This window comes from Hemibagrus wyckioides, linkage group LG05, assembly GCF_019097595.1.
Source record: "Hemibagrus wyckioides isolate EC202008001 linkage group LG05, SWU_Hwy_1.0, whole genome shotgun sequence".
Classification (NCBI taxonomy): domain Eukaryota; kingdom Metazoa; phylum Chordata; class Actinopteri; order Siluriformes; family Bagridae; genus Hemibagrus; species Hemibagrus wyckioides.
In genome coordinates this window covers 10,429,573-10,447,904 of record NC_080714.1, presented here as the reverse complement: position 1 = coordinate 10,447,904, position 18,332 = coordinate 10,429,573, and the positions used below count along the sequence as shown (strand labels likewise).

Here is an 18,332-nt window from a genome sequence, read left to right as displayed (position 1 = left end):
AAAGTGAAGGTCTGAGGTTTATCATCAGGTCATTGAGCCTCAAGAACATTGGCTGACGTTATCATGACCCTGCACAGTGAGCGAAGTTTATGGGATTATTCAATTCAATTCAATTCAATACAATTCACCAGTGAACACTGTCACAAAACTTGTCACAGAGACTTGAGTGCAAAACTCTTCGTAGCAATTGTCATCCTAATCATATCCAAGGAAGAGCATCTACAGCCATCTTTATGGTTTCTATGTGACCATCTAAAGTAAACTCAAGATGATATTTAAGCTGTTCATATAGGGTCATCATCAGTATTGAGTCAGTTTCATTAGTTATGTCCCATGAATCCTCCATATCTGTCTTTATCTTTGAAAAATTAACAACCAGCTTGACTAAACAAACAAAGTTTCAGCCTATACTTGAACATTAAGAATGTGTCCTGAACAGTAACTCAATGGCTGTAAGAGGTGCCAGCAAAGAGCCTGCACCTTTTAATCAAAGTAGGTATAGTAGATTATTAATGAGCAAAGGTTCACTCAGCTCTGAACTATGGTGCAAGGCATTATGTATAGACCAGCTTTATATAACAATAGTATAATTAATTAATTTTATCACCCAGTTACCAGCTTCTGCCATTCAAGGCCCACTATACAGGTTTGCCAGGTGCTCAGCCACCTGCAGGCTAGGTGATGGAGCCTGAAGTTGGTGTGTGGTGACCTAATGCTGTTGCATAGCTAGTATGTTTGGCTATGCTAGTTTTGTGATTCTGAAAGGTGTGCTATCCCTTCCAGAGTCTCTTTGGCAGCCGGTCTCAATAGCATTCCTAACACATACAGTAGGCCAGATTTCTTAGGGTTGATTTCCACCGGTCTGGCAAGGCAAATGTGTTAACCACACTTGGCAATGTGAATAAACCAGGACTGGTTTTTCATCCAGAGAGGATTCCTGGGATAGGCTCTGCAGCACTGCATCTCTGACCAGAATAAAGCACTAAAGATGAATAAATGAGTTATCTAGCAGTGTGTCTGTCTGTCTCTTTCTGTCTAACTTTTCTTATTTTACATTTTTTCCTTTTGCTTGGACTAAACAAAAATAAGATTCTACATTATTAAGATTCTACCTTATTTGCCCCTTGCTAGACCAAACTGCACCTTCCCTTATCTTCTTTTGTTCGATGTGTTCAATATCTTGTGTTGTCATGGCACGCCATTTGCTGACTCTCACAATGACGTTGTTTATGAATATAAGACTTATAGAACTACATTCCTTGCCCATATACGCTGCCTAAAAGCAGAAAGAATCACCAGTCACCTGTATTTAGACTTCTCCATGATACAGTAATGTATACAAGCCCCTTTTTCCAACCCAGGCCTCTGCTGGCAAAGACGATGTCTCTGGTATACGTTAACAGCATAACAGTATGAGCAAAGCGTAATCCGGCTCTGGGGAGCAGTTACGCTATGCTCATTTTCTCTTGTGGTGTCTTTTTTTTAAGGCCTTGTCACAGCACATGCCAAAATAGCTCCCACCATTGTTTCTGGGGGTGTGCATCAGAGTGATACTAATAAGAGGAGAAGGTGAGTTGCTTTTAGCAAAGCAAAAAGGAATAACACCAGAGGTGTTGGGAGACGAATGGATACTCTTGTTCGACATTTGGGGGGAATTTTGATTAACTGAGTAGTTAGGGTTTAGAATTCATGTCAGCACTAAGCCATCCTAGAGTCCATTAGTCAGAGAAAAGGGGAGAATCCAGATATATTGCTTAGATATGTGTAGAGTGTAGGTTTATAACTAGTTATAAAAGGCCATCAAAACCAAAACCTGTGATCAAATGTCAATGCTGAACTTCAGTCGACTTTGTTTGTTAAATGCCAGTATTTGTGCAGACTTTTTGTTGTCTATAGAACTTACACACAAAAATCACACAGTGAAACAAAGTGTAATTTGTTTGTTTGTTTTTACATTTTCTATTACTTGGCTGTTGTGTTTTCATGTTAGTGTATACAGATACATTAGAGGTGTAAATGAATCAGTTTTTTTGTTTGTTTGTTTGTTTGTTTCTGTGTTTGTTTATTTGTTTACTTGTGTGTTTGTTGGTTGGCTGGTTTTGTTTTAGAAGACTGTTAGGTTTAATCTAAATTCTCACCTCAACTACTCAACTCACCTCAACTCAGAAACTGCACAGAGCTTGAAAATAGCCGAAAACATTTAGAAAACATAAAGATAAAACATTAAGAAAAGGTAGATGCATGTTCCTATCTTGTGAAAAACAAGTTAACAGTGGTACACATTTCTGATTTCCATTATCCCCCTGTAACATGCAGACATTATACTTCATTAAAAATATATTAAGTGGAGACACTATTTTTTGAGTCTGTAGTAGCCCTACCCAGATATTGTTTTTCTGAGCTCCATAATAAAATACATAAAACCATATTTCTATTCATACAATTGAAATGCTTTTAATTATAAAGCTAAACCATATAACCCAGGAAGTCTGAGTATTGTGCATAGAGCAGCATATACCTGCTGGGTTATCCATCTTTCTTAAATGGACGTTCTTCTTGATAAATTAAAATTTTCCAGAAATATCCTACAAACATTATAACGAAATACTGCTTAATGAAACTCAGAAGCACTCACAAGTCTAGCTTTATAGTAGATTCTTATAGCGTTTTCAGCAAACTTTTGTCCTGGAATGTAGCAAACTTAAAAAAAAATAAGTAAATATGACAGAAAATGATTACATGGCTAATGCTTCTCAACTGTAAATTTAGATTTAGATAAATTGTTTTGAAACATAGTCATATTCAAGAGAAGATAAAATGTTTACCAGAAAGTTGCACAAGACATCTGGTTCAGGAGTTGATAAGCATATTATTAAAAATAAATAAATAAATAAATAAGTCTTTCTTCAAGCACTTCCCTTTTTTCCACAGTTTTCCAGTATTTTAAGATTTATTACGATTAGTTTCCCATCGACTAAGAATAAAAAAACATTTCCCAGCAATGACTTATCATTGTAATTTTATGACACTCACTATGCAATATCAGAATGTGCTGTGTGTAGTGATGGTTTAGGAAAGTGAAGACCAAACTGTGTGTTAGTTCCCATTGTAGTCATTGTATCTGAGTCATAATTACTTCAGTCTTAAGCTCATTTCCGGAACATAAAACGTAGGTGTGTATGTATGTGTGTATCAAAGGCGAAACAGATGAGTTCGTCTGCAAGGTATAATGACAAAGCGGAGATTGGTGACAATTCACTGTCTGACCTCAGGCAAACACTCAGCCATTAGACAAAAATCCCTGTGATGACGGGAAGGGAGCAGGGGGTTGTGGATACTGCGGTTCTTCGGTATGCTAACAATCTTAGCGCACCTGCCGGCTGGATACTCTCCCCTGCTGTGCGTCTGTGTGTGTACATGTGTGCACAACTTACTGTATTGTGTGTTTGTATCTGGCCTTTGTTAATGTAATGACTTACCGTAGGTCGTAACCACCCTTATCATCCTCAATTTCCCACCAGGCAACAAGCCCTGTTGGCAGCCATCAGCGAAAAGGATGCTAACATTGCCCTGCTAGAACTTTCTGCTCCTAAAAAGAAGACAAGCCAAGAAGAGGTGATGGCCTTGAAAAGAGAAAAGGACAGGCTCATGTATCAGCTCAAGCAGCAGGTAATGAACTATCACATCAATTATGTCTCCTGTAAACTCCTCACTCAAATATAAAGAACATACAATTTCACATGATTATTATACAGGAATGTAGTAAATGTTTTGCGGTTCAAAATCTCTATATTAATTGCAGTGTATGGCAACCTCTGGCATGTACTATGGCTCACGTGCACTTTTGACCTGTCAAATTCAGTGTGTGGAATCTGAATTATTTGCGCTATCACACATAATTTCACCCATTCACAGAAACCAATGAACCATCATCTACACTTTCATACGCTCAGCTTTTTATGGCCATTAGGACTTTTATAGCATTTCCAAACGGGTGGGATGTTCTGCAGGACATTCTCTAGATTAGTAAGCAGCTTAATTACACTCCATTGTTATTAAGTCAGCCTTAGTGTTTAGGCTATGATTTGTTCTTTGATTACTTGACTCACATAGGTTTAATAAGTTGTAATCAATCATTTAGGTCACATCAGACCACATCAGTGGCATTGCTAGTGGCCATTGCTAACAAGGCTGATTCAGGCTGAATTCTGGGAAAAGAGGAAGGATTTGTAGGTTAAACACATGCTTTCCCGGTTTGCTCATGGCTGTAAAACTGTAAGCAGATGCAATGCAAGAATTTCAGGTGGAAGTTATCAACATATGTCCTACCTAATTAGTCAGCTGCTCCTTAAAAATAATTAGTGAGCAAACAGAACTAACAGAGCTAACAGTTGTATAATACTTCACATATACATTTAATTATATCCATACTGTTTTCATTGCATACTGTTTTTGTGGGTTTTTTTTAATGGACAATGCAAATCTTAATCCCTCATTAATTACTGTTAAATAGACTGTTCTGCTAAATATCACTTATTTTCCATTAATCATTATCTTAACATAACTAGTATATATTAGTGTAAATAATAAATATATACATTTAAATAATTATTTTTGCAACAGAAAAGCGCTTGCTCAATTATCCAGAGATTTTGAATTCAATTCCCAATGAAGCCACAACCACCCCTGGCCAGAAACCCAACACTGTGCTCTCAGGGAGGGGTGGCATAATTTTGGGCCCTTACAATCACAGTTACACTAACCAATCATGGCCATCTGTGAGCTCATACATGCAGAAGTGGGTGGATAGCACTTCCTGCCAAGTGTTTTTTTTCCCACCCCTGATGTTGCATGAGCAGCAGTTCTGAAAGAAGCAGTCGATTGGCTTCATGTGCCTCAGAGCAAGCATGTGATAGTCATTGCCCTCCCTGGGTGGTAAGATAGGGCAGAGCTGCCTGATTGATGACTAAATTAGGAAGAAAAACTGGGGCAACAAAACTGAAATGTATTTATTATTATTATAATATAATATAATATAATATAATATAATATAATATAATATAATATAATATAATATAATATAATATAATATAATATAATATAATACTTCATATTATTTATTTATTTATTTATTTATTTATTTATTTATTCATTCATTGCATGATGAAATAAAAGTACAGCAGTTGAAATTGTAAAGCTTTGACAAGTGTCCTCTCTTCTGAATTATGTAGTACTCATCTGAATTTTGCAGATGAGTACTACAACATAAAATCATAAAGTAAGTGTAATGTGTTCAGTATAGGCTATTTTAATGTGCTTTTAATTTGCCATATTAAGTATTCACATTCATATTATCATTTCTTCTGTTTTTGTTTAATTAATGTGCTGGTATGTCAGGACAATGTGCCCAATTTAGAATAAGCTGAGGGGTTAAAGGACTACAGATAGAAACAGATAGCAGCAAACACTGGGGCAAATTATCTCTTATTGAGATTACCATTTAACATTGTACATGGTCCTTGACAAATAATTATAACAAACGAAAATCAAGCTGGTACTGTTGCAGCTCTCATTTCATCCACATAAAATGAATTTCTATTGGCAAGTACAGCTACCCTGAATTTGCGCTTGCCACAGCCTCCCATAATTAAACAATTAGAAAAATCAATCACATATGGTCATAGGACCTTGCCCCATCCACACAGTTTCACAACAAGGCAGAGATAATAAACAGATTATAGCTTAATCAAATGCAAATATGCACGGGGTCAAAACTGTAGGAGCATGTTACACATTTCCAGCCTCAGAATTGAACCTGATACACTGCACATTTCAATGACAATTCACAGTTTATTTGTGGAATTGTACGTTTCTTCCGTTCTATACTATGTGTATAAAATTCCTCAAATTCCTCATTGTGTGTGATGTGAGATAACTGTCTGTTTCTTGCTCATTTTCTGTGGTTCTCATACTCTCTTTCTGTGGAAGCACACACAAGCACACACACACACACACATATCAATCTGCACTTTATAGTGTAGTGTGTCAGCCATTAGAAGATATGCTGAAAGACATCTTGACCAGGACCTGAGTAACAAGTCAAGGTCAAATCCTGGAGATTGCCATCTCCTCAGCACTCATCACACACACACACACACACACACACACACACATACTAAAATGAGTCCAGGTACAGTATTCCTGCACAGGCCAGATTTTAATTAATTTAATGTGGATGTTTTCAGTTATAAATTATTAGTATAATAAATGTATTATTTATTACTAATTAGTTATTATTTATATTAATGGGCCACATAGATAGAGAAGGAAAATAAATGCATACTAAACATACTTTGATTTTTATCTTTTGCTCCACTATCCTGTCACTGTGCCTGTATGAGCACACATGCATTGCATTGTTTTTTTCCCACTACTCACTACCTGCAAAGCGGGTTCCCATAAATCAGTCTGAATTTAGAGTTTTCTGCCAGTTGCTGCTGTGTGATGGATGCTCTCTGGAATTCCGTGCTTTGATGTGGAGGCAAACGATGGAGGTGGTATTCTGATAGCCAGCAGTGCGGTGCTGTAACGGTACACTGTGTGTGTGGTGGTGGTGGTGGTGGGGGTCATAAAAAAGAACATAGGAATATGGTGACTTGAGGAGACAAGGCTGATTTTCCAGTCTTTCTCACACTGTTTGTTATGTTGTCACTATAATTTATATGTATTGCATCATGTGTTACACTGATTAAAGCCATTCCTTAGTTGAGGTAAAGCAGCTAGAAGTACAAATTACAATATCAGTTAACTAGCCCTTTGAACTGATACATAACACTGACAAAAAACATAAACTTAATTGTGATTGCACAAATGACATGAAACTATCTTATATATTTATTTCATAGTGGCCTTAATAATACTTATTAATATAATTTACTTTTTACTTACACTTGCATGTATTATTTGGATTTATTAGTTTGGCAGGTATTAGTTTGGCATTTGACAAATACACTGATCAGCCCTAAAATTAAAACCATGTGCCTAATATTGTGTAGTGCACTTCTTGTGCTGCCAAAATAGCTCTAATCCATTGCGGCATGGACTCCACAAGAACTCTGAAGGTGTGCTGTGGTATCTGGCACCAAGATATTAGCAGTAGATCCTTTAAGTCCTGTAAGATGCCAGGTGCTGCCTCCATGGATCAGATTTTTTTTTTGTTTTCAGGCATATCCCACTGATGCTAATTTGGATTGAGGAATTTGGAGGAAATTAACACCTTTGACTTGCTGGTATTTTTTTTCCAAACCATTCCTGTACATGTTTTGCAGTGTGGCAGGAACACTATATTGCTGAAAGCGGCCACAGCAATTGGCCTGTATGTATTTGATCTGCAACAATGTTTAGGTAGGTAGTAGGTGTCATTGTAACATTCACATTAACCCCCTTTGCTGGCTTGCTTTCTGCCCGTAGTACCTCCAAGTACCTACCACGCAGGTGCTAGTCAAATGTCATTCGATTTCTGCATATGATCCAAAATGCAGCTGCTAACTTGTTTTCAATTTTCCTAAGTTACGCACACTCCACTGGCTTCCTATAGCTGCCTGAATCATATTTAAAACACTTATAGCTAAAAAGCCAAAAACAGACCAGCACTCATCTACCTCAAGGTTACCTCAAAGTACTTACTATACCCGCACTGAACCATGCTCTCTCTGGTCAACCGGTCTCCCTCTTGTATCCTCTCAGGGTACATGCATCAAGTCAAGATGTGCAAACAGTCACTGGCTGTCTTCAAATGACACCTAAAATGTCTTGAAATGACACTTAGCACTAAAAATCTTTTTTTTTTTTTTTTTAAGAATGATGTCTGTGTGCTTTTCTTGCTGTAATACCTCCCAACAGAGTTTTAGACTCATGGTATTCTTAATCTGTGACCCTGTGAAACTGGTTAGTGATTGTTATGAAACTGGTATATGACTATACTTTCCTAGGAGAATCACCTGTTAAAACTGAAAACAGGAGTGGAGCCAGATCACCGAAACCTAGAGTACCTGAAAAGGGACAAATGACTTAAGAGTTATTAGTTATTAGTTATAAGTGCGTCTCATGGAAGGTAGACTAAAAAAATCATACAAATTAGACCAAATTGCATAACCTCACAAATGCCGGAGACTAAAACCTCAGAACAACCTCATCATTTGGCCCAATCCATCAGTGTCCATGCACTATCCAGTAGCATTCATACACATTAGCTACTGGAAATAAAATACTAGTGGGGAACTATGCTGGCCAATATTCAATATTTTTGTCAAGTCATGCTCTATATGTTCACAAGCCAGAACTCTCCTAGATGGTGGCTTACTGCCACTTCATATTATCCTTTGATCACTGTCCAATTTAGCTTTTGATTTCATCACAGATCTACTCCCTTCCAGCCATTTACATTTACTCATTTGGCAGATGCTTTTATCCAACGCGACTAACAATTGAACTGAACAGATGAGGTATAAAGAATTTGCTCAAGGGCTCAACAGATGCAGTTTGACAGTGCTAGGATTTGAGCCTTCACAAAACATGATAACAGTCATAGACAGCTTCACAAAGTCTCCGATAACCAGATCAAGCAGATCAAGCGAATCATTCTGCTTCATCACTTTGAACAGGTAGATTGAATACATCTCTCTACCAAAGATCTCTGTCTACAGGAAGGTTGCCAGAAAGTAATGGACTGACATGTTTTTCACCTATTCAGTTAGGTAACATACAAGCTCCATCCACCCAACCAATACTGCATGTCACCCAGCTTCCTTGTATCCTTCCTTGTATCCTTCCTGAAACCACAAGTCTTGTGTCCCTTATATGAATGGTTTCCAGCTGACACACCTTCAACACCACTGAAAGGATAGCCAGCCTACATAAGGAGATCCATACGTATATTTTTTGGAAGGGATATGGATCAAAGGAATGGTATTTGGGTGTCAACATTTAGAACATTTGGAAGATATCCTAATCCTAAACCCTGATCACTGTGGTTTGCAGACCTGCATTTATCCATCTAAGAAGATCACTTGAGCACTCATATGAGCCCTATCCCTTTTCACATTCACCAGATTTATGATTCAAATTATGTACCCAATTTATTGCTCTGCAACAATATTTTGTCTGATTCAGTAGTACATCTGACCTGCATTAGTATCCAAAGCTATGTGACAGTGATTCTAAGTATATGTTTCTATGCAAGTATAATATTGTGTGTATATCTCACTAAGACATTTTAATTTAAACACTATATTAATAATATATTATTTGCTACTTTACAACTTCTCCATACAACTTCTGTATTAATTAATAGTTCCCAGCCAGCTAGGACTTTGTGAGACTTTACGAGACTTTGTTCTTGCAGTACTCTCTGTAATCGGTTGCTAGATTTCCTGACTGAGAGACCCCAGGTGGTGAGGGTAGGGAACAGAACATAATTTGAGTGGAAGCTTACATTCCTGACTACCTCCGTTATTGTTGACTATAGTTAATGAATATTTTAAATATACATATTTATATATATATATATATATATATATATATATATATATATATATATATATATATATATATGCTTTATGGTAATTAACTATATAATAACCTGGGGGTTTGAGGATTAAATGTTTGATTGCTATCTCTCCCTGTCACCCTACCCACTCTCCATACTTTAACAGTGTTTCTGGAGGGTGAATGAGGATCTGAGCATAACTGATTATATAAACTGTAGTGAGTAATGTTATTTTATGTCAAAGTAAAACATTTCATCATGTTTATTTTCACTTGCCAATGGGCAAGTAATGTATTACATCACCTAAACCTCTAATTTCTATTAGATCTACTTGTTATTAAGGCCTGCCAACTTTTGCATATATTACTTGTCAGTTTTGATCATAAATTGTAAAATATATGGCACACAATAATAGACACATACCAAATACTTATGTGGCCTATCTACAGAAACTGAGCAGAATACAGTGTAAATCCAAAGTGTAAGCTAATTAAAATAATAATAATAAAAAAATGTGACAAAGATGGCACAATGCAATATGTCTTGTTTCACAGGAATTTCTCCAATAAATATAAAATAAAACAACAACAACAACAACAACAAAACTTAAAAAAAAAAAAAACTCTACAGTTGTATATGGCAAATACTTTTTTTAAAAATAAATAACTAAACCTTATGAGTTCAAATGCCAGGACACTTTTGGTCTCAATCACTTTCAGTCCTGTTCTTATTTTTTTATTCCACCAAACCCAAACAAGCCCAACTTGTGCAGGCTCAACCCTACAAAAAAACAGCTGTAATAAAGGTCAAAACAAACAGTTTGCATTAAAATGAGGTGCATGTAGTATGCTTGGAACTTTCACTCAACTCTGTAATTTATACAGAGATCACATATCCCATGTGAATTGGACATATTTAATTCATTTCTCCATTTAGACATGTTATGACGCTGTAAATAAACAATGGAAGACATGCGGATGAAACAAATATCCACAAAGGTGTAGTTAATTAGCCAGTGCTGAGTTGTTTGCATGGAGATATGGCCTGCAGACCAAAAGTTTTAAAGCAGCACTAACTAAACCCTAGCAAAAATAAAAGAAAGAACATTGGACATATATGTTTATTAACAAAGAATGTAAGGTTTTTGACTAAATGAATGCAGCAATACTGTCCAATTAACATGATTAATTACTCAATTAAGAAATTAACTGATGATATTTTGTAACCCTAATTATAAACACGATTCTTGCATTCAGATGTTTATGTTCTATAGCTTGTGAGTGATTGGAACAGGCAAAAGTTTACACATTAATACACTAAAACAGCTTTTTTTCAACTTGCATTTTACAAATAAATTGCCCATTTGGACAGTTTTACAATAAAGAATGTACAGGTTTTGCAAAAGCATAGCTAATGCACAGCTAGCTGGCCATCATATTAATGCAAACACTTTTGAATACATTATCATTTCTGTAGTAAAAACTTACATATAGACTTGTATTGTGAACGTGTATCTATTTGCGGAGATGGTTACTTAACATTTTCTAGAAGGAGTCTCCAGTGTCAAAGGTAAATCTGTAAGTTTTCTGACAGGAAATGGGTGGTGTTGAGATTTCTCAGTAACAAGCTATATTCACTCCAGGGGGGAGAAAAATAGAGGGGCCAGTGAGAGAATGACTGTTTATAGCTGCTATAACAGGTGAAAACAGGAACCTACTTGTTTTGTATATGTTCTGCAAAATTAGACACAACTATAAACCGGTAAAATGTACATCATTCATTAACAAACAGAAGCATTGACCTTGGCAAATTGCTGGGGTATGAGAGGAATGAAAGACTATTGAGCTATTATTGAAAATAATTCAACTTCTGAGTGGTAACAGTATCACACCACCACGTGATTATTGTGATTAAGTGATTATTTACCTATAAATACACACCTATTATGTTTAATTCCTTACTAAGAGAATATTTAGGAAACATCTCTGATTTATTAAACATGCATTTGTAGTTGTCAAATTGACTAACACTGTGTTTAAATGTGTGGACTCACAGGGAATATTATGTACAATTCTTTAAGTATGTCTAAATTATCTGGAAAAAACCACCACAAATATCAAATGTTTGATTTAACATTTAATGTAGATTTAAATCCTCATGAAACCTACAATTTAATGATTAATAACAACATATTATAATGTCTCCACAAAATACTGCCTTTGGATTTTTTTGCCTGTCTTTCTGTACACTTTCTTGAAAGCTTAAATGTGCTTGTACTTGCTTTTTTTTTTTCAGACCCAAAGTAGGATGAAACTCATTGCTGAGAATTATGAAGATGGTCACTTTTATCCCCATCATCCTCACCATCCACACCATGGTCACCCTGAACACATTCACTATCGTAGACCATCAAGAGGATTGTCCACTCACAACAATCCTGAACCTGAGCAACCTGAGCCACCTGAGCAGGTGAAACACACACACTGATACATTCTTCTTATTTTGTAGACATTTTATTCCATAAGTTGAGGTTATGGGCAAAGTCCCAATGTAATTTTGTACTGAAATTATAACAAGTATAAGAGAAAAACTGAGAATGAACAGAAAATGCCCAATGATATCATTGTTATAAGCCTCTTCTTCCTTGCATGGCCTTAGGCCTTTACTTGGCAGAATAATGTGCAGTTGCTACACTGGCAATAGATCTCTGGGTGTTTTATTAGCCGTACACTGAGTTTGTGCATTAACCAGACTTGACTAGACCTGAATTCTCCCATTCTGGCAGTGAAGAGGGACACAGTTCCAGTAACTGACTACAATTGCTGTTGCTCTGCCATTACTTTGCAATTTTGATGAAAGTGTGCCGTAGATTAGATCGGCTCTGAATTCTTTCACAAGCAACAGAATTTGCCCATAAATGACCAAAGGAAAGAGAGGGGAAGTTTCCCTGATTATTCGATTGCAAGCAGTTTCTGAAAATTCTTGCCATGTGGGTGTTATTGATATCAGAATGCTAGAATGCTTTTTTTTTTTTCTTTTTTTTTTTCTTTTTTTTTTAAATAATGCTCACAGGAAATTCAGTCTAAATGTCTCTTTCTCCCACAAACACACACACCACACAAACACACACACACACGAAAATATAAGTTTGCACTTGCACTTGCGAAGCTAAACAGAAATTCATGGGAGCTCAGGGTGTTTCCCTTAAAGTTTTTGTATGCATGAATTTTAACTTTAACTATCCCTGTTAAAGATGCTGTTTAAAAAGGCTTGTGTTGAAATGCTCCAGTGCACACTGATCAATGATGTCAGTGTGTTTAGGCTGTACAACTATGAGATTTTCTGTGTGCATGTTACAAAGGTATGGAAAAACACATATACAGAAACACTGAGAAAAATTGATGATTCATGTGTAAAAAAAAGTGTATAAATTCCAGTAGCTCCCTTCAGGATGATGAGAAAGCCAGCTATCATCATCATCATCATCATCATCATCATCATCATCATCATCATTCTCTTTGGTGTGTATATGTGTGCACTAAGAGGGCTGTGTGAAGGCTATATTCCAGACACAGTACCTGACAGCTCATAATCATATCAAGTGCGAGAAAGATTCATTTCTTACTCTTTCTCGCTGTTTAGTGCATATATACGCAGACACACTCACTCACACACATACACACATTCTCACTACCATCAGCTGTAATACAGTAATAACAGTAAGATTTATAGCAGTTAAGAGCCAGTATCACTAGGGAAATCCCCTCAGCCCACACACAGATAAGGCTTTGCTTTCAAACAAACTCAAGCTATGATACCTCTCTATACTTTTTTTTTTTTTTCAAACCATGGTCTTTCAATACTTTGGTGAGCATCAGTGCATAAACGCTATCATGGTACTATATAGTCATGTTTGGGTTTTTTCAGTGATTACTGGTGCAACTCTAGGAGAAAGTGAGCAGGTTAAAAAATCTCTTTTCCAAAAAAATCTGTTGAAAGTACATGCCAGTAGGCTTGTACCAAGTAATCTTATTTAAAGTTTATATTGCATATATGATATTAATAGTCTAGACCCACAAAACCGGGTCATTTAATCTACAAGCCTTTTAGTTTTTGCTTGACATCAGGAAGTCTCGCTTATTAACCAGTTTGCTTGAGAATAACCTTTCATTATGTTTACAACATACACAAAATAATGAATATAAACTAATACTTGTTTAAATGATATTTATTCAGATATGATATTTTATAGCTATTCTTTTATTTTTGTAGCAAGGGCATTTCATTTTTTAAATATAGTTATTATTTTTTGAATTGCAATTCAAGATAACTGGCACAGCATCTCAGTATGTTACCCCTCCCTCCCTATTCTCCTCATTCCTAACACAACTCCACTATTTGGGTTCACTTCCTGGTTCAGTTTGTATATTAACCCACTGAGTTTGCACAATCATTGCAATGACTTGTTAATATATTGGAATCCAGGGCATCATTCTCATTCGCTGTCTTCACTGCAATCTTGACCCTTTGCTCTTTGTACAACAACTTGTTTATGGATGAGGTCTTTGTTAATGAGGTGTGAAAACTGGCAGTAGACTTCAGCAGTGGAGTCTTTGCTATGCTGATGATACGACTATACTAGCTGACAGCAAGGATGATTTGAGACATCTGCTTACCAACATCAAAGAACACAGCTTGAAAATGGGCTTGTAACACAATAAGAAATCGGCAGATCTGTTCACAACTAGCGCACTGGAAAGCTTCACACTTGATGGAGAAAAAATAGAGTAGACTTAAGTCTACTTAGATTGATGAACAATAAAGAAAAGACAAGCAGCAAAGAAATCTGGCAAAAAAAAAAAATGAGCGGGACAAAATCACCTTGGCCATATTTCTCAAGTGCAGGGATGCAATGCTGTACACAAAGGACGAACTAGTTCAAGACATGGTCTTCTCAGTCTTACTCCATGTCCTAGTGAACCAATATTAGAGTGTATTTATTGATAGAGACTTCAAAGAATGTTTGTAAGTCACTCTGGAAAAGATTGTGTGCCAAAATGTCATATGGATTTTGGACAGGGAAGAAGATGAACAGGAAGTAAATTGATGACTTGTGAAATGTGTTGCTGGAATAAAATCCTGCATTTATCAAATGTGTGGTTATTGCATAAAATGACTTTGACTCATCAGTGCAAAAAGGCAAGTCACTGGTGAAAGACATCATGCAAGGTGAAGTTCATATAGATGAAGAAGGCCTGAAGTTCATGTAGAAGAGGAAGGCCTGATGGATTAATACAATGTCATAGTCATGGATATTCCACTTTCAAATCTTAAACCAGACTCAGGGCAATATCTGAGTCGCCATCAGTCACCATCAAATAGAGGGCACCTAATATAACACATAGCAATATGGAACTCCATGAGTTCTGTACAGATTTATAAAGTAGACCTTACCTTTTCATCCTCAGAAAGTGCATATAAATCATGCTCTCACAAAGCTGCGTGAAAAGCACAATGTGAATTCCACCAAACCTTCAATAACCTTTCTTGACTAAATTATAGTCATACAAAGCCAAGGTCAGATTTCTAAATTCCTGGCCTCAACCCTTGGAATATCAAGGAGGTTTCTTAGGACTTGCCAACTTTTATAAGAGATTCATTTGGGGTTTTAGTTTCATGGCCTTCCCTCTGACCTTGTTGCTGATGAGAGAATTCAAGATTCTAAAATGGAATGATGTTGAGTCCAAATCATTTCAGAAATGTAAAGGTTTTTATACATTCTTTGTTACTCAGATCCCACACTACATTTCATAGCTTGGATAGATGCAGCTTCTACACTATTTTAAACTGAAAATGTGTTAGAGGTTGGGTTGGGGCTGGATAAAACCTGCTATTTGATGCAGTCCATGGAGAAACCATGAAGAAAAACATAATCACTGTTGGCAGGCACAATATTTTGATTTGATTTGATTTGACTGTTTTGAACAATTGGTTACTTGGGTAACAGTGCAATTAGATTATTTCGATGCCATTTTATCCATGTTTTTTCTTCATGATTGTTTCCAAATTCGCTATTCATAAATGATAGATATATGGAAGCAGTTATCTCCCATATTGCCACAGTTTCTTCACAGTACACAGTTTTTACGCTAAACTAAAGACAATCAGGCATGTCCAGGAAAGCTTAAAACATCCTACTTTTATTCTCATTTAAAGCTACTCATTCAAATCGGAATGTGTGAGACCACAACAGTGCATTTTGGTTATCGTTGAGGTTTGCACTGACCACAAATAAGGGTGACTGCATGAACGTGCACAAAGACACACCATGGATTGGGATTTTGCCGAGTGACCAGTCTGTGAAGTGTTTTTTTTTTAAACTTTTTTACCAGTATACTAGTGTCGGACACTTTCAATGAGTTATTTTATCGTTGAAATTAGTTAGGACACTGGGATAAACTTCTACAGAATTTTAGTGGTCAAAATTAATATCTTCGAATTGAAGTTGCTCATGAACAAGCACTTGGGGACTATCTTATAGCAATAAAGGGTTTGATATCACCATTTACTTTCACTATATATTTGTTTAAAAAAATGAATGTTTTTTGAAACTTTTCTATGAAATTTTGCCCCTTAAAAACAAAAAACAAAAATATTTTGAAGATTACAAATTTTTCCAGCCCTGAGTGTTTACTTTCATATGCACCATTAACCATGACTGTGGAGTGTGACATGTGGCAAAAACATTAAATGCTGAACATTTGCACCACAAAATAGGTGTAAGTGTATTTTTTTGGCCTAAGATAAAAAGAGTTAACCCTGGATAGCTTGTGGCGGGCCACGCATTTCACACCTAGGCCTTCCTGAATTAATCCACCTCTATTCCATTATTATGATGCCACAGCAATAGATACTAATCAACTGTTAAATAGCAAAGTAAAAAAGAAATTAGGCTACAGTATTTCACACCTCACAAGGAATAGTCCATTTTATAACAGTCCGCCTTGAAAATACATTTGTAAGGATGTCTTCAACCAAATCGATTTCTTCTCCTCTGTCAGCCATTGTGAGTTAATATATATATATATATTTTTATGTTTTTTATTTAGTTTGTGTGGTTTGCTGACTCTGACTACTCCAGTTATCCAATCAAAGGACGGGAAATTGCTGACGTAATCGTATGTCTGCTAGATGGCCCCAGTGACACCAACTCGAAATCTGATTGGTTAATGTAACAATTTCATTGCCATCTACTTTAAGCTACAGACGCCTGCACTATTGATTCTGAAGGCTTTAAGGCAGATTTCTTTCACCCTGGCAACACATGATGTCAGCCACTGGCTGAAATATGATTGGATAAATAGTCTTATTATAAATATACACTACTGGAAGCAGCACAACTAATAGAAAAGCTATGAAATGTAGAGAATAGACTATTGGGAATAATTTAATACACATTCAGGGGGAAAATATATATATATTTATATATTTATATATATATATATATATATATATATATATATATATATATATTAAAATGCAAGTCAGTGATTCAGATCACTGCTGTTTAGGCCAGCAGAGAAGGCCTTGCTGGCCCTGATGGCCCTCCACTGCTGGATAGATTTTACCTGTGTCTCTGATTCATATGTGAAATTAGATGTTACAATAATGCCATGATCTTTAGACATTCTTGACTCCATTTAAACAAACACATATACCAAAAATGATCAAAAATATATATATATATAGTGTATGCATTTATTGATCAAATATCTTGATTGTGTAGGCAGACTTAGCTATCTGAAAACATATCATCCCAAAATACTTGCAGTAATCATATCACAAAGCTATACTAAATATTTTACCTGTTAGTTACCATACCAGCCACCTCATAGTGAGTAGCACATACTTCTTATTTTCCTGAATCTGTTTTATATAGTTTACATAGCCTCTGTAAAAAGAAAAAAGTGCCAACCAGAGCTCTGTTTACCCTACATATAATGTTTCATATCAAATGTTATTAACATACATAAATATTTCTTCACCAACTGACATTTAGCTGTGTTTTAATGGAAGTGAGCTTTATAGACTTTCTGTCAGTTAGGTAAAACTCATGTTCTTTTAGTTGTTGAGTAGAGACCAGCTAGAAAAGTGAGCTGTGCAGAAAACATGGAGAACTTGTTAAAGGTATGGGGAATAACAGACAAGCTTGTAAAAGTCTGGTCAGGTCATGTTTTACAGTAAGACCATAAAAGTACAGATGGGAATAGTGCATAATGGATTGGTAGAGTGAGTGACATGTCAGAAATTCTGGGAAAGAACAGCTACATGAATGGAAGGTAAATACAGTAGTTTGCTGGAGAGAAAAGAGTTTTAAGGGGGTTAAATTGGATTCTGGGATGCATGTGTGCATTTTAGCAAATACATTCTTCGAGGACTCTTCAGTTATCACACATCATCAATTTCTCTTGCATTGCTACCTTCTCGACTCCATATGTGACCCCCTGACCTTCATTGGGAAGTTCATTGTAGGTCAGAGCCAAGCTCCCGAGGTGTGACTGTTATTTTTTTTCAAACACACTCATCCTCATCGCTCCTTTATCTGCCTCTTTTGACTGAGCATGATTAATCACTCTGTTTTCTTCTCAATGAGAGTGGAAGAAGGAAAGAGTGGGTGATTAATGAGGACAAAGAACTGGAAACCACTGCTTGGCCAAGGCTGTCAGATGGATCTAGTCTCATAGCCATTGCAAACAAACCCCCACCACCACCCAACTACACACAC

At 36.2% G+C, this 18,332-nt stretch overlaps 1 protein-coding gene across 5 annotated transcripts in view; it reads left to right on the top strand.

The window, feature by feature from the left end:
• Positions 1–18,332, top strand: part of LOC131352661 (ERC protein 2) — a 194,786-nt gene that overhangs the window by 128,536 nt on the left and 47,918 nt on the right. For all 5 annotated transcript variants that reach the window (XR_009204539.1, XM_058388943.1, XM_058388942.1 and 2 more), the window contains 2 exons: positions 3,522–3,669; positions 11,843–12,016. Coding sequence is in view for 4 of the 5 variants with exons in the window: in XM_058388943.1 (XP_058244926.1) it covers positions 3,522–3,669; positions 11,843–12,016 (322 nt within the window). In the remaining variant the exon portion in view is untranslated. The remainder of the gene's footprint in view (positions 1–3,521; positions 3,670–11,842; positions 12,017–18,332) is intronic.